Here is a 27,679-nt window from a genome sequence, read left to right on the forward strand (position 1 = left end):
GCAATCCTGGAGAGAAAGAACAAAACTAGAAGTATCACATATCCTGATTTCAGCCTATATTACAAAGCTACTGTAATAAAAATGGCATAGTATTGGCATAAAAATTGACATTGATGAATGGAATAAAACAGTGCACCCAGAACTGATCCCTGCTTATACAGTCAACTAGTATTTGACAAGGGAGCAAAGAGCAACCAATGGGGGATAGATAGTCTTCTTTAACAAGGCAATGAAGAAACTGCACACCTATCTTCCACCGCGCACAAAAATTAACTTGAAATGGATCAAAGACTTAAACATAAGACCTGATACTATAAAACTTCAGAAGAAAACAGCTTCTCAACAGCCATATGGAACACCAATCCCCATGTTGGAGGTTCCTAAAAAATTTAAAAATAACCATTTCTAGGTATTTGAGGAAAATGAAAACACTATAGAAAAGATATATGCATCTGTGTTCACTGCTGCATTATTTATAATAGCTGAGATATAGAAACAACCTGTCTATCCATAGATGAATTCTAAAGAAAATGTGGTACATGTATACTGGGAGAAATGAGAACATTCTGCCATTTGTGACAACATGGATGCACCTTGAGTATATTATGCTAAGTGAGATAAGTCAAAGACAAGTACTGTATGGAATCACTTATATGTGGAATTTTAAAAAGCCAAAGTTGCAGAACAAAGAATAAAAATGGTGGTTACCAATGGATGGGGGTTGGGAGAACAAGACAGATGTTGTTTAAGGGTACAAATTTACAATGAATAGTAAATAAGCCTTAGAAATACAATGCACAGTATAGTGAATATATACAAAAATACACTATTATTAAGTATTGTAATTATCAAACTTGCTAAGAGACTAGAACTTAATTATCCCAGCTACCAAAAAAGGATAATTATGTAATAAAGGTGCTAATTATCACAATGACAATGACATTAAAATATATAAATGTATCAAATTAACATGTACATGCTAAATTTATACAATGTTGTATGTCAAATATATTTTTAGAAGACAATCTAGGTGCTAGCTTTATCTTAGAGTTCCTAGCACCCAGCACGGCACTGCTTTAAGTCCTCATTAAGCTTCAAACATACACAAATGCACAGAGAACATAAACTCTCCATGTACCCATAACCTAGTTCAAAGAATCATCCCTCAAAAAACAAACAACAAAAAACTTTTCCCCCTAAGCATTTGAGAAGAGTTGAATTAAACTGTTAATCGTTATTCTCCTTTCATGTGATTCCTTGGTCTGTGTCCTGAGAGATTATTTCTCATAAGGATACTTGGGAAATAGCAAAGAAATTATTTTGCTAGTTAGTGCATTACCTGTTACTGACTTTAATTTAAATAAGCCATAAATCCTTATTATAATGCAATAATTTAGTCATTTAAAGAATCTAAGCTTAATAAGTTGTTTAATATAAATGAAAACTAGTAAAAAGCATTTTATATATTTTAAACATTTAAAAAATTTGTTAGAGAAAATTTGACAATGCCAGTATATGTGACAAAGATGTTTATTGCAGCATTTTTTATCATAGTAAAAAAGTAACAAACTAAATATTCATCAATGGAGAATTAACTAACAGTATAATAACAATCATAAAATTGATAAAAACATTTTTCATTCTTATGGTACGTTCTCCATGAGTTGGAAAAACATGGTGATAAAACTGAATGTATACACAAAATGTCGACAGTGCTTATATTGGTGGACTTTTAGATGATTTTTACTCTGTATTTTTCTGTATTGCTTGAATATCTTACATCAGAATATATTCCTTTTATATAAAACTACAATATGGCTCTTTCTATTTTGGAACAGAAAAAAGTACATAAATTTCTGGGATGTAATAAAGTTAACAAATAAAATCTTTTTGTATCTTTGTAATTTATTAGTTTTTCTATTTGTGGGATATAAATAAGACTCTTTTACATATGCATACATAGGCTATTTTAATATTTAGCTTAGAATTTCGAAAATATCAACTGACTCTCAAACTTTCAAGTTTATACATGTAGATGAGAAAAAAGACAACCAATTATCCTACGACTCTTACGTATAGAAATAACTTAACTTTAGTGAGTCTTTTGGTCTTTTTTTCCTCTATCTTTATAATAAACTATATTTGACTTCTTCCAATCTCCAATACTAGTATTCTAAATTCAGGCCAAAAGTACCTTTCACTAAAATGAAGCAAAATCTCCTTTCACATTTTCCCACTGCCTTTCCCATATTGTTTCACAATTATACTACCTTCAGCAAGAATGATTTTGCTAAATTTATCATGCTATGCTCTACTTAAAAACCCTTTAATAGGGACTTCCATTCCCAGGGATGATAGAGTAGGTATTGGCAGGCAATCACTCCAGCTGCAAGTAGAGAAAAAAATGAATGTAAGATATTTTTAAAGATATAAAAAAGCTGTGGAAGCAATGATAACTAGAGGTACTAAAACCCTTAAAGTCCTTCCTAAATAGCAGATAGCACCAACTCTATACATCACTGGGGACATTTCAGTTCTAGGCATGGGCTAGATTAGATTTGGCATGGACTGAGGCATATTACAGGGGGTGAAATCAGCATAGATTCTGATGGCTGTATTAACTATCATGATGTACTGGAAATCTAGAGGAGCCTGAAATCAAGGCTGAGATTTTTTGTTTGCTTAAGGGCTAAAGACAGAAAGATTAGCAAAATTTTCTTAAGAGGAAATCGCCATCTCTCAATTCCAGGTCTTTTCACATCCTAGTCTTTTCTCCATGGAATCCCTTTCCTATTCATCTGGTTAACTCCCACCCTTTTTTTTTTTCCCCCCAAGGCTCTGGTATCTATCCCTCCAAAAATCCATCTATAAAATCTACCAAATATGCTTCCACAGTAATTCTTTACAAGTTTATCTATAGCAGTTTTTATTTAATGACCTCTTTTCCTCTGCTCCTTAGAAGCAGAGGCCTGGGTATTTGGTCAATTATTCCCGGCACACAGGAAGTGCCTAAAGTGTTGTTGAATAAAATGAAATAATTAAGTAGAGGGAATGCTACACTACTGAAGATGCTCACAAATATTTATTAAAAAGATTAATAAAATCAGTAATTTCATACCTACCAACTCAGAAAAATTCCTTTGAGAGAAAAAACTATTAATAAACCTAAAGCTCAGCTAGCCTCAAGATTAGCTGGCAAAGTCTAATAACACGTAAGTACATCATCCATGTACACTAGAGATCTCTTTGGAAGAAGTGTCCTGTAATTTATAACATAAATTTTAAAAATCTTTATAATTTGTTGGGGCATCTTCCCTAACTTTTCACAATTAACTTATCTAGGTTTACATGACTGAAGAGTGAATTTGTTTGCCAAATACACTAATACTTACTTTTAATGCAATGTTCCTTTCATCCTATTACACCAATATGTTAATTGTCTAAGTACGTCCTCCAAATATCTACTTCTACAAATACAGAGACACAGAAAATTGTTCGAGTCCAGATAATAAAGCCAAAGTTATTATTTACATATATAAGACCTTAGAATAAATTGCCTGTGCAGGACAAATTCATTGCCATTGGACTTTTGATTCTGTCTTGCACACTCCATCCTTAATTCCTGTCAATTGCCCATCAGCCCTTTAGAGGTCCTTATCAAAAAAGTTAATGGTTCAATTTACTGCAAAAATTGAAAACAACTTTTCACAGTAAGTCAGGCATTAGGTACTAAGGAAGAAAAGACTAGACAGTAATAAACAAATGACAGTTCCAATTTTAGGTTTTGCAAAGTGACTTAGATTGCCTTCAGTGTCATGGTGAAGAGTTTACGAGCTTTGGAGTCAAAGTCCCTAATTTTAAAATCTAATTTTAGCATCATGTTACCCATGTGATCTAAGTTATGTAGCTTTCCCTTGCCCGTTTGTTTCTCTATCTGTAAAACAGGAATAATAGTCTGTAATCATGCGGGTATTCTAAAGATGAAATGAAAAGCTATTAAAGGCACTTAGCAAAGTCCTTGGCACGTTCTAATTGCCAAGCTATTGAATAAAATATCAGCTATCATTATCTCTGTAGCTCTGAATTATACTACTTCCTAAATTCCTAAGCCTAAATCGCAAACAGAATTTGTGAAGCATCCTAATAGAATCCAGTATATTATAAAGTCCTGTTATTAGACACCCACTTTTCCTGAAGGTTTAAAAATATCTGCCTGTAAAATGAGAATAGAATCTCATCTAAATATCTTCTAATTCTGATTTTCATTATCTTGACAATGGTTTTCTCCCTTAAATTTGTTCCCCTCCTCCACTTCTGACTCCACCTTTTCCTGCTTCTAATTCAACTAGTTTTATTATGGGCAAGGAGGAGTGGGACTACAAGAATCCTTAAGACATCAAAAACAGCCAAGTTGGCTTCTAATACGATGTCCACAGTCTGGGATCAGTCCGTTATTGGAATCCAGCTTTCATTAGTAGGGAACCACTTAAAGTTTTATACACAATTCATTAGTAGGGAACCATTTAAAGTTTTATACACAATTGTAATTATAAGGAACCCATTAATTTTAATAAGCCAAGCTTAATTTATCGAACATTTAAAACCTGTGGATTTGACACAATCTTTACATTTTCCACTACCTTAAGAATATATCATGCTAACTAAAATATTTATACTGAATTTATGTTGTTTTTGTCCATCCAGCCTTTCTTCCCCATTCTTCCGGTAAAAAACTTTTCTTTCTTATCGGGTACTTGTTACAGGTGGTTTAGGTGGCACACACTGCATATTCAGGGTGTAAACCTGAACAATCCTTTATCAGACTTTTTTAATTAGTTTCATGTATACAATACACTGGTTAGACATCTATATAGTTCATTATCCAATGCCTTTGTACTCTTACTGTAGTATATTCAAGGCAGAGACTGTCATCGTTTTTTGAATGAAAGCAAGATGCCTTCAAAAGTTCAGAATGCCATCAACTTTGCATCTTCAAAATCAACTAAATGGTGTATTTGCATTAGTACCTATTTACTTATGATTTCCAAATCCTGAGAGCCAGACAAGGACTCACTATAAGCTTCAGAACTAATAGCCTGGACTACTTCACCTGGATGTTATAGATTCCTTGGACTCAGTTCTCTGTGAAAATCACTTCCTCCAAAACCTTTTTCTATACTATCCTGTTTATGCTCTCCTTTTGTTCCAAAATCTTGGAGTTGTCCTCAAATTTTCACCCTCTAGTCTCTAATTCCTTTTAGTTCAGGATTCTAAATCTCCTTTAATTTATCCCCTTCTCTTTCTACTGCTTGTTTTTCGTGCCCTCACCCTAACTGGTTTTTCTCTTTAAACCACTCCCAATTGCACCTTCTATCAAACTGATCTAAAATGAAATGCAAGCCTTATTTCAAATATATGAAACAACTGCAATGGAAGAAACAAGAGGAAAATGTGCTCAACTGAGTCTAGAAATGAGTAAGAATAAAAGCCAAAAACAAATCAGTAACAACTACATATACATAAGCACTGTACTCTAGTTAATAAATTCGTTTGCCGTGGGAGGTTAATACTTCTGATACTTTATATATGTATACTGGAAATGACAAGTAAATAGATAACAGAAGGCAGAAGCCAGGCTGTTCCCTGTAGGAGTAGGAAGTTACAGATAAGCAAGGAGTAGACACTAGAATGATCTACATTGTAATGTGTTAGTGTCGGAGACATAAGTATGAACTCATGTTTAGCTTAATATAGATACAAATGGCTGCTTACATAAATATTTAGATATGTGTACAGACAGGTTAATATATACACATGTTTCTTTGCTATCAGCTGAGTGTTCCTGCAAGCAAAAATACCTCGGCGGCAATGAGTATACCTAACATCCAGATTATGGTTTCTAACGCCGTTCTCCAATAAAAAAGACCAAGGATTCTTGGAGAAATGGCTGATGGGAACATCTTGAAGTGACAGAAATTTCAAAAAATTTAAAAATCCTTCCCCCCCAAAATACAACAAACCCGCCATGACAGAACAGAGATATGACAAAGAAATACAGGAGCCAAATGAAAGGTCACAATAACCAAAGCTGGAACAATTTGAGAAACAAAATCAAGTAATACTGGATAACTCAAAATATAAAATACTGTTCATATGGACATGATTAAATAGGGACAAGAGGCAAATCCACCAAACACAAAAATTCTAAATTATTTCTGTAGATACACTGCCCTCAAGAGGTGGACTATAATTCCCCACTCCTTTTTGTGTGGGTTGCACATAGTGACTTCTTTCTAAAGAAAGAGAGGAAAAAAGTAACTTTACATTTAAAAAACGGACAAATACTACCTTAGCCAGGTTGACAGTATGCACCCTTGATACCACCAATGAGAATAACACTTTTACCTCTGTAGTTTTCTTAAAATACTAAGTTTAAGCATAGGAAAAACAACAAATTCCATTTGAAGGACATTCTACACAATACCTGACCAGTACTCCTCAAAACTGTTAGGGTTTTGAAGAAAGTCTGAGAAACTGTCAAAACCAAGAGCCCAAGGTGACTAAATGCAAAATGGTATCCTAGAACAGAAAAAAGACAAGTAAAAACTAAGCAACATAAAAATATTTAAGGTTGAAAGTTTTATTTCACTTTAATAGACATTAAAGGTGGCCTAGTAAACTGGAAAACAAAGTCATTAATTAGCATTTAATAAAAACATACTCGTGCTCTTTAGGAAAACTTTTTGAGGGCATTCACAACTAAGAACTATATAAAAACTTAAAATCAAACAATAACTATGTAGAAGAAAAACTGCAAGCCCAGTTATTTCAGGGATAATGCTACATGTATAAAACCCCAGGCACCTACCCTTAGAAGGCAAGCCATGCAATAATTCCAGATGAGTTTAAGGTGTAAGATACTTGGGCAATGAGGAAGCAATCAGCTAAAGAATCAAATTCCCAGTTACCCAATGAACAATTAAATGGTTAAAAAAAAAAAAAAAAAAAAAAAAAAAAACAAAACCTAAAACAAGATGGACTTAGCTTGCATTTTGGAACTGAGGACATAGTGTTATGATATATGCAAAAGAATCAAAACAAATACCAAATATAAATGTTAGATCAAAAAAATTTGCAATGAAACAAAAAAACCTATTACTGTTCTAACAGGTAACTTGAAAGTATCTGGATGCTAAAAATAAGTTAGAGTACATACCCAAATGCCTTAAAACTGACACCAGAGCATTAAAAATTTTTATTGTGGGTATATGCATGACAAGCATTTTCAGACTAGGGAATGTTTTTTGTTTTTTTTTTAAAGCAAGGGGCAGCAGAGCAATAATCCAAAGTCACCTTAAATTATTTGTAAAAATTAAGATTCTCTTTACCCTTATGTGGCTGAAGAATTGGCTAAAGAAAATCAAACAAGTTGTACTTAATAAAAATTTAAAATCTACGGCATAAAATATAAATTCTGACAAATTCTGTCAGGATACAGTTACGAATTACATCATTGACCTATAAGCATTTGTCTGTTAGTTTGATTTCCATTTATATTAATGGTTTATACATTCCTTGCTTAAATTAAAAAAAAAAAAATGCTAGGTCTCAAGAATTACCCTTTAATAGTGTTCCACTAAAAACAGATGGTCAAAATTAATGTTCTATTTTAGTTCATAGTATTGTACCAAGACTTAGCTTTATAAATGTTCTGTGGTCATGTAATATTTTAACATAAAGGGAATATTAATATAGGATATAACGAACTTTGTACTTCTGTTTTGCAACTCTTCTGTAAGTCTAAAATTATCTAAAAATAAGAGGTTGATTTAGCTATCATTAGTTACCAAGTGTATAATAAACCTAGCTTTGACTGCTTTGCTGTAAGTACTCTGAATGCTGAGAAAAACGAAGCATGTTTCTAGAGAAACTTAACAGTTAACCATTTTTTATTTTTTTGACAGACTGATAAAACACATTCTTACCTAATTATAACTATCTATATATATGAGCCAAAGATAAGTATCATTTAGATTTTTTTCTAGGCAACAAACTCAGAGGTTTAATAAGGAAAGAAAGAAAAGGGTCACTAATATAACCAGACTAAATACATAAACTGTATCCAAGAAAAAGGTCAGTGCTTTGTACTTAACTCTTAGGTGTATGTATAATCCACTTGCTTTAAATAATAGTTCAACTGCACATACATACTAAGATACTGCTGAGGGGAAAACAGGCTCAAAAAGAAAACCTCAAGAAAGGGTCTATTAACCATTACCTCAGAGTTAAATCAAGTATCAATCTCTCCCCTGAACAACAGGATTTCATGTCTCAAATGAACTCAGGTTCCTAAATTATGAAAGATAACTTTTAAAAATTTAAATACAACTCAAGTATTATAAACTTATATACTCTATTTGGGTCTAATTTTTACTGCCCCAAATGTCCTGCCATGGTATTTCAGTGTCATGAAAGCCTGGTTGTTGTTGTTTTTACGCCTTTATTTGTAACAGAGCTAAATATTTAATAATTACATAGTTGCATCTAATAGCTATTTGCTAAGGTAGTACAGTGATATATATTAACTCTTTAACACTGTATTCTGCAAATTCTCCTAAGAATTCCACTAATATCAAAAAAAGAAAAACACTCAAGGGGCTTAGGAAATAATCATTTTAATCTATGTAAGCATAATTCATGCCCAAACTTAAGTTCTGCCAGAGTTTTGGCCTTCATAACATTTATTTTTCATTTTCTTTCTGAGCTCTGTACTACCTCAAAGAGTAAGTTACCCTTCAATGGGTTCAATTAGCATAAACAATCTAATTCTGTGGTATTTATTTAATAAAGTACAATAATCAACATTATATCACTTAGAATTGTCAAATTTTTCATGAAAAACCCTCCAAAACATTTAAGCTATTTAACATATAATACAATTATCATAAAGCAAAGTTTAAATATTTAGTTTTCTTATACACTAATGTACTTCCCATAAGCTTTTAAATATAATTTTATATAGTTTTCAATCAGGGAAGCCAGATATATATTTAATTTCTTTACATGTAATTAAAGATTGTAAGAGGGTACAGACTATAATTCAGATACAATTTAGTCATAACACCATACCAAGACCTTATAAATAATCAGGAGATATTTAACATTATTGCTTAGTCTCATAAAATAGGAATTTTAACCAAATTGATACCTCTATACTCTTATTTATAATGTTTTCCTACATCATACTGCTTGGCAAGTAATATAGGTAGATATAATTTTTCATTTCAATTAGTTGTAAACAAATTCTAATTTGTTGATCAATGCATATATTCCTCTTTATCTATTTATACTACCTTAGAATCCTCCTACAGACAGTAACTGACTCAAGTGGAAAAAACACTGCAGAACTCTTCCTTGAAGATTTTCAAGTATTATAGGAACACAAACTTATGAAAAAAACTAATTAAAAATTTGACAGTCCATCTTGCTTTACAATTATGGAATAATAGAGATATAAACAAATGGTACTTATATATTTCTCGCTTAACATATTAAGAAGTACTGTAACTGTTTATGATCTATCTTCTAGCTTCAAGTATAGGACACAACTACAGTTCTACTAGTGAGGAGAAATGAATAATCAATCTTAGGTAACTCAAAAGAAAAGTGGGAGGCACAAAAAGATAATCTGACTTTGGCTTTTAAGAATCTACTGTTGACCCTGAAATGCCAGATTCAACAACAAAACAAAAGATTACAGCAGCAAGCTACATCACCACATATTAAAAATTCTGAAAGAGGCAATAATTTTTATTCCCTCTCAACTCTCATTCTGTTTTATCTTCTTTTTGTTTTTCCTGGTTTTGGGTTGCAGGCAGTTCAAGGCTTGCCCACTGCATAGGTTCAGCTTTTCTCATGGTGATTTCAATCTTTGTTGCAGTCATAGTTACAAAACTTCGCTTTACATCAATCACCTGCAACATATTAAAGAGAATTACAGTAAACCTGGGTGGTTTTATTAGTGTTAGAGGAAAATATTGGTCTTGCTTATGTTTATAATAAAAAACCCAAGTCTCTTAATGCCATTTCTATACCTAGATTTCAACTTTTTGGTAAAAATATAAGCACGTCATATACCTACTTTGCATCAATTACTAAACTTCTTCCTTTTATTGTACAAACAGTATTTTAAATTGTAAGAAAAAACTCTCCTGGATACATGATACTTACACCCCATAATTTAACATTTTGGTGAAATTCCTTCTCTCCTTCGAATACAATGTGTACATTTAACTGAAAAAGATAAAGAAAGTTGAATAATTGATCAAATCCAAACTGAAGGTTTATGACATAAAACAATGATTATATAAAAAGGATACACTGATAAAAATCATTTAAGCTATTTTAATAAACTGCCAATATTGTATTTTATTTGAGAAAACCATAAACGAAAAAGAATTAACCTGAAGTTTCACACTGAGAACTAAGTACCATATTAACTGATAAATCTTCCAGGCTACGATAATTATCTCTGGAATGCTTTAGAAATACCTCTATTATGCAGAAATTTTCATTAAAATAGTTTCTGTGAAAGTAATTTGGAACTATATTTTCAATTGGAAAAAAGATCTTAAAATCAGCTCGAACAAGAACATTACGTCAACATTAAGAATAATGCATAAAGCCAATTTTTACTCAGAGATATTCCGTGTACTTACCAATGTACTATTAGCTACTACTTGACTAAGTTCTGGAAGGGAATTTTTAGCATATACTGAAATGGTGACTTCACCCCCAGTCTGATGCCAGTCATGTCTACACGGAACGACTTTTTTCCCCTGTAATATAAGACAAACTTTATGAATTTACAAAGCGACATATAAACTGACACATATAAGTGAGAAAAAAATTACCATCTGGGAATCTGGGAAAAAAAATAACTGACTATAACCATCTGCTATTGTTATTAATTATTTTCCTCTCATACTATGCAAAAAAAAAAAAAGGGGGGGTGGGAATTTGTGGAAGTAATCTTTTTATTACGATTAGGGAAATAATTATTACCCTACCAGTGGTACATTGCTTTATCAGTAACTACTTGAAAAAGAGACAAATCATGATCACAAAAACATTTCATCAAGGGTTAGATTCTGAAAACTTACATATAACAGAAAACAACAGCCTATTTTTTCGAACTAAATCTTTCAACTTTTGGACCTTGGAGAAATTACAGGGAGACTTCACTTTTGCTTATAAAACTAGTTTTATGGTAGATGCATTATGATAATCTCCAACTATGTGCTATTAAAAAAGCAGAAACTATAAAATACTCAAATATAGAATGAATTCTTAAAGCAATATGAAAATTTACAATTACTTTATAAAAGACACATATACTGAAAAGTTCATTGCCTTGCGGTTAGTAGTGCCAATACAGCACATAAAACTAATTTATTATGAAACACATAAATAATAGCTATCAAACATTTAGCAATAAATTGCTTTCCTTCTCAGAACTTAATGGGATTTGGGGGAATTATCTGTAGAATCCAGTCTTTTTAAAAGTTGTACAGAGAAGCAGAAACTGATATTTTATTTATTTTATTTTTGGTAAATTTTCCTGTGGCAAGCAGAGGTATATAAAACAAGTCTGCAATCCCCCTCATTGGCTACTAGATGACGTCAACCATCTGTAAATGGTTGAATGAAGTTCTAAGTCGGCAAGAGAATCAGAAGTCTAAGTGATCAATAATATCAAATGAGTAAAAAAGTGATTTTTATGAAACAAAAAAATGGGAACAGGCTATGGAATTACAAAAAAATATGCTCTAATTTTGGCAGGCTTAAGTATTTCACAAACACTTATATGGTTGCATCATCAGCATATGTAATGGTTGTTTTGATCAAAGGGCAGGATCTGAGAGACTGACTCAAATTTGTTTTTAGGCCATTCAAAACTTTACTGTGTGAGGAAAGAAAATTGTTTTTGAAAATCTATACTGTGTGAGGGAGAGAAAACTTTTTTCTTTAAATCTAAAGACAGAATACACTCAAATCTTTTAAAAATGACTCAGATGAATACATCCTAATGCATTATTTTGAAAAGGTTACTTACAGCATCCTTTGCAGTCCACAGGTGTTTCCCTGTTGTACAGCCTGCTTGGGCTAAAAATGTATTAAAATCAGAAGTTTTTCTTCTACAACAGCTCCAGTATTTCATCCTTTAAATTAGCAGAGAAAAATTTCAGAAATAAAATCTCACAACCAATTAAGTCCGGAAGTATTATCGTGACAGTGATTCCAAAAAAATATTAAGTGCGAACTTTAGGACCTTAGAAGTGTCTAAGTTATCAAACACTTAAAACTTTAATTATTATCAGAAGACTAGTAATTTTAAAATCAGATGAAATTTATTATAGCAATTTTGGAGCTCCTAAATAAAGATGCTTAAAACCAAACACAAAATTCTGAATCAGCTTTTCACTGATAGCTTGCATTCCACTGTCTTGAAGTTACCAAAAAGTGGTATGACCAAAAATTTAAAATCCTCACATTTGAGTAACCCAGCAAAGTGAGACTAATTCAAACAAACTAAAAAATAATGTTTACACAACCTGTGAAGGTCAGTCCCACAGTAGGTGAAATCCACTATCCCTTGAGAAAAATCTAACCCCGGAAGACAAAAATTATAGTAAACCTTTGGGTTTGACTCCTGAAGAATACTGGAAACAGAGTGGAAGATTTTAACACAGTACCGTGTTTTTACAAACTACAGGGTAATACAGAAGAGAGGCTCTCAACTGAGGGCTGTAGAAAAGTATGAGTTTTCTTGGATGCCAGTGTAGGCATTTTAGTGCTCAGGGTCAAAATTTCTATATGTCCTAAATGTGCAGGACAGTCTTTCAAACAAAATACTACTTAGCCCAACAAAGTATCACATCAAAGTATAATGGAGAAACATGAGGTTTGAACCACAATGGCCACTTAACTGTAATACTATTTCAATTTCTCATGTGTAAAAGAAGATAAAACTCACATTTCTGGATTACTGTAAAGATTATATAACGATGTAAATAAAATATCTAATTACACTGCATGAAAAATAATGTATAAAGGCATATTAACTTTTCTAACTTGTACCATAAAGTTTTTATTAGTCATATATAAGTTACCCTTCATGGAAAATAGGTACTCCAGAATGATATACACAGACTTCTTCTAGACTCTGTAGACCCTGATACGTCTAAAAGAGAAAAAAGAAAAAAATTAGCTTCATATCTCAACGTTACATTTCGCACATTATTTGTAGTATTGATGACCTCTATGAATTATGAAAATGCTCAAGAAATAACAATAATCACTTAGAACATTCATAAATTCACCCTGGGCCATTCTAACAAGGAATGAAAAATGATTCTTTTTTAGATATGTTTACGTTTCAGTTCCCTATGAAAAAAGGCAAACAGAAGAGTAGGCAACAGGATGTATTACGATGCTTTTAGACTTTTGGGCATGAGGTCACATCCGAGCACATTCAGGTATTTAAAATTTACAATATAATATTAAAACCAAGAGATTAGTAATCTCAACAGAAATACAGCATGATTTATGTGCATCGATTCTGTGTGTGCATTATCAATTAATATGGAAAATCTAATAAGCAATTCTGGAAGTTTTAGAGTGATGATTTCTTATCCCTATGAAGGGTAAAATGAGCTGCAGACCTATATATATATCCAGGGTTTGTCTGGAAGATCCGGGCCCACATTGCTGCTGTAGGTGAAGGCTCTACAGATGAATTCACAAAAAGTTATGTTAATATAACACAGATGAGGCCAGTAGTATAATTCTATTTTGGTTATTTATTACAACCACCTACGAGTACAGAAAATAGAATTCTGTACGTTTACTTTTTGTAAATCCAAACTACTGGGGGTGTATATATCCTAAAGATATTCCATAAGCATGTAAACTCAGTATATTAGATTCTGAATTTATCACTGTTGCCTCTCGAACCTACTTGATGGCACCATATCCACTCAGTCTCCCAAAGCAAAACTGTTAAGTCCTCTTCAAATTCTCTTCTTCCTCCACCCATATGTAGTCTATCACAAACCTGTCAATTTGTCTTAAAAATATCTATCAGTTTAATCTGCTAACCTTCTTCATGATCACTAGCAGATTTTAGGCAATGAGACTATACTAAGAGATTCTAATTCATGGCCCTGAAATTAGCAGATTTCTTAAATAGGGCACAGAAAGCACTGGTCGCAAAGGAAAATATGGGTAAATTGGATTTTACTAAAATTAAAAAGCCTCTGTTTATTGAAAGCCATTGTTAGTGAAAATGTATAATGTCTCTTTGATAAAGAACTTGTAGCTAAAAAAATATGAAGAAGTCCTAAAATCAATAAGAAAAAGCCAATTTAAGAGAAAAATAAAAGATTTTGGACATTTCACAAAAGATCCAAATGATCAATAAATATAAAGAAAGTACTAAATTATCATCTGGAAAGTGGGAATTAAAACCACGATGGAAACACTACACATCCACCAGAATGGTTAAAATATAACAGGCTGATATTATAAAGTGATACCAAGGTGTAGAAAAAGGAAACCAGCCTCACAAACTGCTGGTACGAGTGTAAATACAACTACTTTGGGAAACTATATAGACATATCTGTTAAAGCTGGTCATATACACACCCTATAATCCAGCAATTCCATTTCTAGTCACATCTTTAACAGAAATTACACCTGTCCCAAGTCATGTTCAAAAAATGTTTAGTATCATTAATCAAAAAAATTTAAAGAGCAGTAGAAGGGATAAATTGGCATATTCAAGCAATGGTATATTTTAAAGCAATGAAAATGTACAAACTACATGCAACAAAAGTAACTCTTAACAAACATCTTATTAAGGAAAGGAAGATAGACACAAGGATACCTATTCTATGATTCTATTTGCATTAAATTCAAAAACAGGGAAAACTAATCTATGTTGATAAAAAGAAAATGTGGTTACCTTTGGGAGAGAGAGAGTGAGGAGACATATGAAGGGTTCTAGCGCTTTATGAAAATTCCTTGAGCTATAAATCTACATTTGTATACTTTTAAATGTTATATTTCAGTGAAAAAGATTTAAAAATTTCTTTAGTGGCCTCCATAACCCAAAGTAAAGTCTAACTCTTGAGGATTATACAAGTCTTTCAAGATCTGACCCCTACACTTCTCTTTTAATCTCAACTTCACACCAGCAAATTCTGTACCATTATTATTAACAATTTATTGTTTTCTGTATACTACTGCTATCATCTCTGCTTGGGAAATCTTGCCTTTTTGTCTATTTAGAGAATTGTCATTTGTTTTTCAAAATTCATCTGGGATACCTTCTGTTTGATCTTCCTCTACTACCCTACCACTTTACTTGCACTATCGCTCCTATTGCAAGAATTAATCTTTTATCTACTACTTATACCTTATAAATATGATAAACATATGAATACATTTATATTTACATCCCTAAATGGCAACGCAATCTCAAATTTAACATGAGTGAAAACCACAAACCTGCTCCCCCAACCCTGTCTTCTCCTTCTTGGTTAACGGTGCCATCCATTACCTAGACACTGGAGCTATAAGCCCCTTTCCTTCACTTCTGGTTCATTACCAAGTCCTGTTAATATTTCCAAATATCATTCATGCTACATGTATTTGCCATGTGCCAGGCATTGCTCTAAGCATTCAAAATACTGCAAAGAACAAATTCCTTTCTTTGTAAACCTCACATTAAGGAGGAAAAGGAAAGTTAGATGTGACAGATCATAAGCAAAATCAACATGCAAAATAAGTGACAGGTCATAAGGAAGTGCGTGCTAGGAGGAAAGAGAAGAGTAAGAGTGCAAATGCTGAAGGGTATGCAATTTTACATACTGTAGGTAAGAAAAAGCCTCACTGAGATGTCTGATCACCTCCCACATTTAAGTACTTCTCAAAAACATACTCTCCAACTGCCTGGTCTTCTGCAACAGCATACTAGCTGGTTCCTTTTTCCAATTCCACTCCTGCCCCATTATGTTTGCTATTGGCAGCCAAAGCTATATATTTTAAAACCTCTCCTTAAAACGGATAGCTTCCCATTATACTTAGAATAAAGCCCAAACCCCTCATTATGGCTTTTAAGAACCTCCATAATCTTGCCTACCTCTTATCCACTACTTACACACCCTTGCCCAAGCCCGACTAACCTTTCTCTTAATTCCTTGAAAAGATAAGATCTAAAAGCTCTACACATACTACTCCCATATCTACTCCAAGGTTTATAGAACCCATCTGCTACATTCAGATTTTTAACTTAGTGTAAACACTTCAAAAGACCTCTCTGAAATCTTAAATAGCTTCTCCCTATCCTCTTTTCTTCATAACTACGTGAAATCATATTTAATTACCTATTTGTTCTCTCTCTCTCTAAACTAGAATACCAGCTTAGCAAGAGATTTTTGCTTTAATACCACGTCCCCAGCCCTCAATGTGTGACACGTAGTAAGTGCTCAGTAAATGCTGACTGAATTAGAATTATTTATTCCCAAGATTCTATCAGATATGATACTCCTCAGTCTCTTATCCATGTTCATAGCCCTAGCTCACAGCATAGTGCCCAACATGTAATAGGTATGCAAATCTGTGAACTGAGTCAGTAAACTGCAGTTTTTTTCAAAATTAAAGTTTTACTTCCATGACACAACACAAATTTTACAACATATACCTTTGAACACCCTCCATTTTTACATGAGGTCCCAATCTTAATTTCATCACTGTCTTCTTCTGAAACAAAGGGAAAAAAAATCAAATAAGAAACAGTAAAACAGAACTCTTTACTGTAGTGCCATTCTTAAAAGGAAATATTTCCATAAAACAGGCATTTAAAAAAATAATCTAAATGCAAAAACACTGACATTTTAAAATAAGAACGTTTTCTCTGTGTTCCCAGGCAATGTATTTAAAAAGCTATTAAGAAGGCAACTATCATGATTAGGTTTTGCCGATGTACTCAACATGATATATGACATTTCTATTCTATAATACAATACTATATTCAATATCTTAACATTATAAAAGAGAAATGAAAGGATACTTTCCTCCCATGGTATCAGGTAAAGATTAGAAAACACCGAATTTTTTTACCTCATGGACAATGTAACATTTACAATTATTAAAGAAATTTAACTCACTGTTAAAAAGTAATGAATCAAAAGAAAAAATTTAACAAACTCTCATTCTGAATAAGCCACGTAGTCATTCTGTGGTATTACTCGCATTTAGAAAACAAATTAAGTTCTTTACTACAATGTGTTACTTTTTCAAATATACATTCATTAAACTATATGGCTTCTGGTTCTTTTAGATAATTGGTTAATTATACAGAAAAAAATACAAAATAAAACCTTACCTTTCTTATTTTCTTCGTTCCCTGATGATAGTTTAAGTTTATCAAGTGCTTGTTTTAGGGAGGCAGATACTTTCAATTCCAAATTTGACATTGGTTCATCTGGGCTGGAGAATTTTGAGACTTTATTACCATTAATGATATACCAAAATATTCCTTTGTGCTAAAATAAATATACTTAAGAGCCTATTTATGAAGAGCCCAAATACTTGATGAATCAACTTTTTCCCATTAAAAAGTATTTTACAAATAACCGCTATAATGTACTGACATTTCTATGTTTTAACAAAAAAGATTCTGATATTACAATATTAAGTCTTGACTAATCATGCTATTGCCAATACATTAAATTATTAATCAGGGCTAATGGGAAAAAAGTAAAGATTAGGAATCCAAGTTTGTCAAGATGAGTAACTCCAAGGAAGTTATTGTAATTTTACATTCTATGCCTAAGCAAAATGCTGAGTATATAAACAAAAGGCAGTATGTACTAAGTGAATCCACTTAGTGGAGACATTCTACTGGGAGATAATTCACTTTGCGTGAACACTGGTACATACATCTATAAATTCGGATACAACTGTATCGCAGACAATTTTAATGGAGCTAAAAACACAGTAACGACATTTCATAACATGTACAATTTTTTAAGACAGTAAATAAGTATTAAGAATACTAATAAATGCAGCAATAAAAATAGAAACTATAGGTTATTCATTCTACATCCTTAATAAAATAAAACTAATGATGTAGGAGGCATTAACAAAGTACATAAAAAGCTATCTTTGCAATACCACCAAATGAATTTAAGATGTTTCCCTCACTTCCTCTTAAGTGAAACAGTCCATCATTTAAAGAAAATATTAACTCATATTGTCAATTATAGTAGAGTCCACTGTAATACTTAAGAATGAGCTATGTCAGAATTGTCTTTTTCTGATTATTTTTTTCTACCTGCCAAATCAGCCAGCAAGACATCTGATAAAGTCTCTCATAATTACGAATAAGGTGAAGATGGAATAAAATCATGCTATGTAGTTTGGTTAAACAAACAAACCTCAAGATGTCTCTTAGGGTTCTTATTTTGGTTTAGTATTAGTCAATATGTTATAAATTTGTTTAAGTAAGATCAATAAAGAAAAAGTTAGAAAAACCCTAAGTCCACAGAGTGAATAAAATGTCAACAGGGGGCACATATGAAGCCAAAACCCATCTGTTTTTTAATTCTTATATTTCGGTTCTAAAACAATTTGATACTCAAGTGTGACATGAAAAAAACCTGGTATAATAGTGGTACCCAATATGTATGTGTGGAAATGTAAAATTAAATATAATCTAGTTGATCAGAAGGTGAGTATGGAGTCTGTATAATTCTACTGCAAAATAAGCAAAAGGCCTTTTAAAAGTACTTTTAACAGATATACAATTTAAATCAAAAACATAAAAACTTGTCAGTGATAACGAGATTAACAGTTTCCAGGCATCTGAAAACAGATGAGTGACAGACTTGTTCTAACTGGCAAAATATGGACAAAGAAAGAAATAATTTGGCTCAACACACAGGAAAAATTATACACTGATTTAGTAATATAATGGACTACTATAAAAGTAAATTCTTCTTCACTAGAATTATTTGAAAGTAAATATTCTTCTGTCAAGAATGTCCTAGAAGATATTTGAGAAACAGTAGAAGAATGGAAAACAAGACCTCTAAGTTCTTTTTCAACTCAAACTGATTAACCAACAAGGACAACTCCTTTACAGAATTTCACTATGCCACAGTGAAAGATACAAGCCAAGTCATAAGAAGTATGCATGGCTTCCTCACCTAGCCATAATGATGATGATGCAGTGAACAAGTCTGCAATGGATTTTACTGTGTACATGCCCTTAGCTGAGGGGGAATAAAAATGAAAGGCATAGCTAAAATGGTTCAAAAGTTGGTGACCTACACTGACAGCTACAAATGATATTATACAAAATCATAAAAGGAAATACCAGAAACAAATAATATGCAACTGTAAAAAAAAGTACCTTGGCCTCTTTATTGCTTCTACTGGTTTAGGGGCCTGAATGATGTGCTCCTGAAATTTGGGTTTCAATTCAGATAGTTCTTTCTTCTCAGTAGTCTTGACTTCAGGTTTGACTGGCTCAGGTGGCTTTTCATTATTATGTCTACCTTTTGTACAGCCCTGTTAGTGAAAGGTATTAAGAGTTATCCTATCATCTATTTCACATGCCATGAAAAAAATACTATTTTTCAATTCTTTATTAAAAAATCCTCTTTTGTATGTTTTCTCCACTTTTATCACATTATTTTAAGAAACTAAAAACAGGAAAACAAATTTGCTCTATTTGTAAATGAGCTATTACACGAGTAATGCGTTTTAAAAGACTTTTAAAAAATACTTCATAAATATCTACTTAACTATTAAATGTACAGCATAAACTCCCTTTATATGGGAAACAAATTCTGGAGATCTAAGAGAATTCTACAAATCATTTATAAAAAAGGGCCTCAATGTGATCCTCAGTTCGGCTACTTACTGGCTATATGACCTTGAGCAAATTAACCTTTTTAAACCTCAGTTTACTCATCAGTAAATGAAGATAACAGCACTTTGAGAGGATTAAAACAACAAAATTAAGCAACAGAATACTTCGTACATCTGGCAGGTGGCAAATATTCAATAAATGCTAGCTACCTTTTCCGTATTCCACTGATTCATACTTACATTTTAATATCTCTGAAATTGTAAGATCAGTGGCATTTCAATGTTATTTCATTAACAGCTTTAGTTTTCTTTCTTAAGGGTATACAAAAGAATGGTGTACTTCGATAGTATTTTAGATTCAATAAAAATTTATTGTTCCTAATTGAAAATGCATTAAATTGTTGCCTACCCTTTGCTTCTTCTTGATGTTCTTTTACGACTACTAACATCAAGCATAAACCTAAATTGACAAGTCAGTAATTCATATCTTGAAATCTTCATTTCTAAAATATTAAAATTCCTATTTTAATGATTGTAGACAGGAGGTAAGCCCCATTTTAAAAGAAAGGTACTATCTGCAAGGTAACAGGAATTCATCAATAGATGTCCAAAATCAGATCCCTCAAATCTGTAACTCCCAATATGTAATTTTCAGGTGATAATCTAGGAAAAAAATTAATACTTACTACAATGCTTAAAAAATCAGAAAAATCAGTTGTTCTTCTTCTACAGCAAGACCACCCCTATGAAACACAAGAGAATAAAAACTGAAAACTATCTGCATGAGAACCACACGCAGTGAAACAGTCCACTTGCACTAATCTACTTGAATCCAGAAGTGGCTTGAATATATATGTATTTCACAGTTTTGAGGTGTCTGAAAAAAACAATTAACGAATGTTAGAAGTGATGTGTAGTGAGATCTACCTTAAGGAAGCACCTTAAAAGTAAAGAGAAATTGCTTCTGTATTAAAAATAGTACTTGATTTTAGAAAACAATTTATAATTTCTAAAAACAGCCTATATTTTAAAAGACTTAGGAAGTGAAAAATGCAGTAAGTCTGAGATAATTACAATAATTAAGTTTCGAAATGAACTCATTGTAGCTATTCCTCAATAAGCTTTCTACCTATTTTCAGAACAGATTAATTAATGCAGCCGCATAAGCAGTGCGAGACCTTTGAAAGTTAAATGATCTTTTCAGTGAGAAACATAAAAATATAGAAATTGTAATGCGGTGCATAATTTCTGAACAAAATATCAACTGGCCTACCAAAAAATAGCTTTAAGTTGTCATCTATAACTCTAGTGTAGTGCAGAGACTAAGGAAATAAAAAGGCAGTTTCAAGACTTGGGGTGTCTCAAATAGACTAAGGGCTAGCTTTACACATACCTATCTGGGCCTCACTATTTTTCTCAATATACTGCTTGAAGAATTTGGCAGTGATTTTTTTTTTCACAATATGCACTTAAAGGTTTTTTTATGTTCAATGTGCTATAATTCAAATTTTCCTTTATTTTGATTCTTTTATTCTGAATTGAAATATAGATGAAAAGTTACAACAACTAAATATAGGGTTTAATTAGCACTGATAATATAGTCATCAGAAAAGTTATTCTAAACAAGAATTACATCAGGTATTCTGGAGATACTGGGATACATACATAAAACAGACTAATTGTTCCTGAATGCCAAACTGGGATCCATAGTTCTCAGTAAAATGAGAAAAGGAAGGATAATTTTAAGTATGTGTGTGTAAGGTTGCTGACTTTTCTTAAGTAGGATTGTCCTTTTCTCTGAATATGCCTCTTCTAATTTGAACATTAAAGTGTTCTGTCATTTGTTAATGTAATATTTAATGCCTTAATTGGTCAAAAAGAAAACTGGCAACAACAGACACTAGATACTATATCGACGAATTTCATCTGAAATTTACTGGGCTGTGAAATCCAAGAGTCTTGGAAAATCTGGATATTCAAGAAACGTTTATGGAGACAATAATAAGCAAAAGAATTAGAGAACAGAAATACTTAAAAGTAAAATCATTAAGATTAATCAATCTGAGTGATTAACAGTTGTGCAGTAAAAACAGAGAGATGTAGACTAAATGACCAAAAGTTAGTGATCATTACTAACAGCGACAAAAGTGAGAGGCAAAGCTATTTTTGGAATGAGTCCACTTCAGATAATGGTTCACGGCTGCCAATGACATACAAAAATGGAAATATGTTCTAGAAGCCATTGGCATAGAGGTGACATTTAAGGGTAGGAATGAACTAAAATGAGAAAAGAAGCAGCCCAAAGACTGAGCAGTGAAGTCTGATTATGATTTGGAGATAAGAGGAAAACAGCATAGAAAAAGAAGTGTACAAGAAAAATAAGCATAGAATAAAAAGCAGTGCAAGAAAGAGAAAATTCCCCAATCCTGCAAAAATAAATATTCCTACAGAATCACAGTTTCCAACCTCACAAATTTGGAAAAAAGGCTGAAAAGATGAAAGTAGGAGTCAGGTCTCAACTCGCCCCATTGAATATTTGTTTTATTTTCCTGGTTTAGAACCAGACTAACACACTTATCTCCTTGTACATCTTTGTTTATACTTGGCTATCTAACAGTTAAATGTCAAAAAAGTCCATCTACTCCCTGAAAGGTATAATTAGAAACAGTGTGTGTGTGTGTGTGTGTGTGTGTGTGTGTGTTTTGAGATCCTAATAATATAGCGTAACAATATTGGTCTTGCAAGTTTTATTAATTTCAATTATGCATGTATCAGACAGACCGATTTGTCTTATTTCTTTAAAGAGCTACTTCACATATAAATCTCTATACTAGCCTACCCCTTCAAAATGTAATTTGAATGTTTTCTGCAAATTATCCTAAAAGTTTTAAACAGAATTTCATAATTATTAAAGATTATTTACCTAAAATATCCTAATAGCATCTTGCCCAACCATAAAGCAATAAATTTGTCTATCATCTTTGACATTAGAATAAATAATGGAAACTTTCTATTTTAAGGGCATGTATCCCATCAATTAAAATTAGTACCTTACAAAAAAGGGGCACTTTTTCAACAGAATTAACAGTGATCTAAAATGTTTGATATAGTACTTTTATAAAATAAGATATGCTGAAAATCATTCCCTGTAATTTTTTAAAACAAAGGTCAATTATAATAAAAAAAAACTCAAAGGGAACTGACAATATTTAAATATTTAGGACTGTGTTTATGTTCCTAAGAACAAGTAGCAACACCTAAAACCAAGGCAGCCATGCTGCAACATTCTGAGATACACAATGGAAAATGTACCATATTATCATAAATTCTGAAAGATCAACAGAACCGAAACGAAAAACCTGGTCAAACAACATTCTATTATTTCTCTATTTCTCCGGAACATTAATGAAGTACAGCCGGAAAACAGGTGGCATCTCTTTTTCTGTAAACTTACATGTCAGTCTTGAGATGGGCACCATTCTCAAGTGTTTATAATCTTTCCTAAAATTCAGAGCTGCTCTTATTAGACGGCACCTGTCTAATAGACTGAGAGCTTAAGATTCAATACAACTACTTGTATTTCTCCTCAAATTTAGGAAGGTAAAGAAACGTGGAGTAGAGAAAATGAGAACTGAGGTAGAAATAACAATTTTATTAAATAAAATTTCCAGTAATTTGCCTTTAGTGGAGTACTTGATTAAAGCACCCCAAAATGGTCCTTAAGAAAGCAGAAAGTCACGCACTGTGGAAAAAAAAGATGAGACAATAAAGATTTAGTATTATATCTCTAAATTTACTATACAAATATGAAGACAATGAAATATATCAAGTTCCTACCTTTAATGCATCATGAAAGACTGGAACACCTGGGTGGTATATGCAAGCATCTGTTCAAAAACAGAAGAAAAAAATAATACCACTTTATAATAAAGAAATATTATTATTTCCTTCAGGTGTTAACATTAACGCTTTTTCCAAACCCAGGTAATATTTTTCTTTTCCTTAAATATTCACTAATGCTCTAGTTTGATGCATGACACACTGTGCTTAATTTAACACTGAATTAAAATAGTAATAGTTAAAATTCTAATTCAAGAGTGTTAGCTATAAAAATAATACAGAATAGTTCAAGTACAACAAAATAAATTCTATTTCTCTAATCTTTGTAGTAAAATTTGTTTAGTATCAAAACTACAAGCTCCAAGATTCTGGCCATCATCTTTCAATTCTGTTTTTACAAAAATACTATCAAACTTATGTGTTCTCATGTACATTGATCCATAGGTTCCCTAAGAGAGTCCCTAAAAAGATATTTTGGAAGAACAGGTTCAAAATTTTAAAAACTTATGTAATATCTAATTGCTAATTTAACTTTCCTAGACAGGTATCAATTCCTAAATATAAACCTCATTAAAAAGAACTTTAAATTATACTTATTGTTATTCTGTATTTCTTTATACCATCCTCATTATACCATCAATTTTTACTTAATTCGTATAAAAAGAGGCTTTTAAAGTTTGCAATATGAAGTAGTACATTAAACAAAAATAGAAAATAGACATTTATTCACTGAGAGAATCATGAGCTTAGGAAAAAAGGTGAGCCCTCAAACTGCACAATTTTCTTGTAAGGCTACTTTGCTCAACCTTCATGTCTGTTTAGCTTTCAGCTGTCTACAACCCGATTCTTGGTATTGCCTTAAAATGATTAATCTCTGGCACTTAAGGAAATCTTACCCCTGTATTAATAGCCAATATGGTTTCCTTAGTTAGTGACCAGGTGTTACATAGACACTAATGGTGAATGGAAAGTGTCAAGTATTTTCATGACACAGTAAATAAAGAAATAAAGAAGCTATTAATTAGAGATAGTAGTAGAAGGGCTGAAGAAGGAGGTTCAAAGTCAAAATAGAATATGCAGCCGGATATGAAGCTGAGAAGGGAATCAAAGCAGAGAACAGAGTATTTTTAAATACCAAATATTCATAGTCAGAAACATAACATGAATAACGTAAAACGCAGTAAGAAGCATAATCATAATGGTCAGTTTTGGCAGAATGGCAACAGCAGTGAGTCAGGTCTTAACAATACAATTAGTATAAACAAAATCAGAAAATCACTGCTTTCAAAAGTAAGTAACATGCCAGCGAACATTCTCCTCTCTAGCCTTTATCGGGATTAATAGTTTAGCTCAAAGTAATTATTTTATGGGTAAGAAGGTACAAGTTGGAAGCGGTTAACAGCCAAGGGTCTGACCCTGGCTCAAATTCTACCTGTGCCTCTTGGTAGCCATTTCAATTTCCTCATGTATCTGGATTTAATAAAATACTGTTTGTGAAATGGTGCTTTTTCCAGAATAACTAACATATATAAGTTCCTAATCATTTTCCTTTAAACACTATAGCTGTGTTTCAAACTAAAATGTCCTATCAGCTTACAAGGGAGTTTTGTTATTTTTTAGTCAATACACAAGGTCAAATCTCTCCTGTATAAAACTTTCTCCTAAATACGTCCACAGCTTTGCCATTAGCTCTGGCTTCTACTCCCTATCTCCATCTGCTTAACTTTCCATTCAGTCAATCAACTTCTTTGGGATATTTAAGTCTCTAAAATTACCCCCATTTTGCTAAAGCAAATAAACTTTCAGCAACCTTATTAGCGCTCCCAGCTGAATTATCGTACTGTTGAAGACTGTCTACAACTCTGGCTTTCTTGCCCACCCAACCCCCAACCTCTTTCCTAGGTACTGTACCATTTCATACAGAGTTGACTTCCAAAAACTGGCTGTATCTCTTAATTTTACCATGGCATATAACACCCTATAAATAAACATAGTGCCTCATACAACAAAGCACCAGCCTTTTCTCTTTATTACTGGAGTATACACAGACGTACGCTACCGAAAGCAAAGGACTTTAAAAAAGACCCTAATTCCTCGATTATGTCGTCCACTGAAATTTCACAATTTTCCCCTTGAAAAACTTCATATCATAAAAATGTCAATGACAGTAACTAGAATATTGTACAAAGACTGGACATATCTTTTCTTTAGAATTCTGCCAATGGTCTTTACCATTTTAAATGATGTCACAAATTCACCTGTGCGCCAAGATAAATATTTCAGACATCTGAGAGGTGAAAAAGATTTTAAAAGGCATCGAATTTAATCTCTTTCACAACGAGGACCCATGATGCTATCATGTTGAACTTGGCTTTGCTAATAATGCATACTTCATAGGGTTATTGGGAAGATTAAAGTGAAATAATGTAAAGTGATAGACTGGCATGTGGAAAACAGGACAGTAAATGCTAAATTTGCATAAGCGGTGTCAAGTTCCACAATACTCAAATAATCAACTCATTTATCTCATTCAGCAATCAAAATCAAGTTTACTGTTTTTTTTTCTATTTCTCACCTACTTTAGTCACTATCTCACTTTTACATCCTTAACAACACCTTGGTGCTGTGGAGATAATTCAATCATTTTATCCTAAAAATGGCACGGTATTAAAATAGGAAGACCATCGCAAAAATATCCAGCACAAATACCGCTACTAAGTAGAGGATAACGAATGTACCACCCACCGGGACGGGTGTATCACAACAGCGCAAAAATATAGAATGATTTTCCTAACCAAGTACACATTTTAAAAAGTTTGGAAGAGTGGGTCTATCGAACAGGCCGCCAGCCAGCTTTCAGACAAATTCCTATACTAATACAACGGAGACGAACTTAAATACTACGGTAACCCGCCCGCCGCCTACCCCTCCGGCGTCTGTCTCTTGCACACACACACACGATTACAACAAATCATCCGCCACGCGAGGCCAGTAGCTCCCGGCTAACCTCGCTCCCGGGACAGAGCGGCTGGGGACGAAGACGTTCTAGCCCCAGGCGAACGAGCGCGCAGGGCGGCCCGTGGGGAAACACGTGGGCCCCGGCGAGGGCCGGTCCGCGGGTTCGGGACACGGCGGTGGGGGGCCGGATGCCGTTACCGGGGCGCCGCCCAGGCCCTGCGCACACGGGGGCGGCAGCGAGGACGGCCTCGGGGTGACGCCGAGCAGGGGCCGCGCGGCGACGGCCGGAGGTGCCCGGGGCCCCATCGGGCCCCAGGGTGTCCCCGGGATGAGGTGCGGCGCGCAGGGCGGGCTGGCGGCGCTTTTCTCTTACCATCGGAGTTGGTCTCGGGATCGAAGCGCTGACCGCAGCCCCGGTTGTAGCACAGCAGGGCCATTTCCTTCCCTGCCGTTAAGAGTCAGACTCCAACCCCGGGAACCGCAGGAGGCTGCGTCTGCAACAACCGGACTGACGGCCCGGGCTGCAGCTTCCGGAAACGGCCGCCGTCGCTTCAGGAACCTTCGCGAATTTTCCGGTCGCGCAGGCGCAGAGGCGATGAGAAGAGGCGGAGGACGAGCAGGAGGCGGGGCGGTGGCGGGGCCTCTGGGGGGCCGGCGCCGCTGCTGGCGGCCGGGCGCGGAGGGGCATCTTAGGTTCTCGCAGAAGAAAAACCCTAAAGGCAGAACGTGAAGGCGTCCGCGGTGGTGTCGTTCTGTCTCCAGATTTCCTCACGCCTTATTGGCTGTGGGTGTCTGGCGCGGAAGATCCTGCCCTCGCGGCCCCACCTCCCAGCATCCCTCTACTTTGGGGACAGCAGTGTCGATATGTTTGTACCCTGGTTACTTGAGGGTAGTTAAGTGCAGAATCGTACAGAGTTTCCGAATCCTCTGCATAGAAGTT

General features: G+C 33.7%; 1 protein-coding gene across 3 annotated transcripts; it reads right to left on the reverse strand.

Moving 5' to 3' along the window:
• Positions 1-7,237: 7,237 nt before the first annotated feature.
• Positions 7,238-27,311, reverse strand: CHORDC1 (cysteine and histidine rich domain containing 1). Of its 3 annotated transcripts, none has more exons than XM_039848345.1 (11): positions 27,113-27,311; positions 23,779-23,828; positions 20,628-20,684; positions 19,481-19,638; positions 17,450-17,553; positions 16,766-16,821; positions 13,173-13,243; positions 12,116-12,221; positions 10,719-10,838; positions 10,231-10,293; positions 7,238-9,974 (listed from the first exon to the last, which is right to left on the reverse strand). In XM_039848345.1, exons 1-11 carry the CDS (start codon positions 27,174-27,176, stop codon positions 9,828-9,830), a joined length of 996 nt encoding a protein of 331 aa, XP_039704279.1. In that variant the 5' UTR covers positions 27,177-27,311; the 3' UTR covers positions 7,238-9,827. The 3 variants fall into 3 exon arrangements, with proteins under 3 accessions (XP_039704279.1, XP_039704278.1, XP_039704280.1); XM_039848344.1 differs by having other exon boundaries at positions 16,766-16,824; positions 27,113-27,310; XM_039848346.1 differs by lacking the exon at positions 23,779-23,828 and having other exon boundaries at positions 7,932-9,974; positions 16,766-16,824; positions 27,113-27,250.
• Between the last annotated feature and the right edge of the window lie 368 nt (positions 27,312-27,679).

This window comes from Pteropus medius, unplaced genomic scaffold (genome assembly GCF_902729225.1).
Source record: "Pteropus medius unplaced genomic scaffold, Ma_sr-lr_union100, whole genome shotgun sequence".
NCBI lineage: Eukaryota > Metazoa > Chordata > Mammalia > Chiroptera > Pteropodidae > Pteropus > Pteropus medius.

What these genes read in the sequence shown, in the direction of transcription:
- CHORDC1 (XM_039848344.1), bottom strand. Translation starts at nt 27,176, where the DNA reads ATGGCCCTGCTGTGCTACAACCGGGGCTGCGGTCAGCGCTTCGATCCC. An exon ending in GAAGCAATAAAGAGGCCAAG is followed by an intron (nt 17,554 to 19,480) that starts GTACTTTTTTTT and finishes AAAATTCTCCAG; the next exon opens with CCCAGATGAACCAATGTCAA. An exon ending in AAAATGGAGGGTGTTCAAAG is followed by an intron (nt 13,244 to 16,765) that starts GTATATGTTGTA and finishes TTTCTCTTTTAG; the next exon opens with ACGTATCAGGGTCTACAGAG.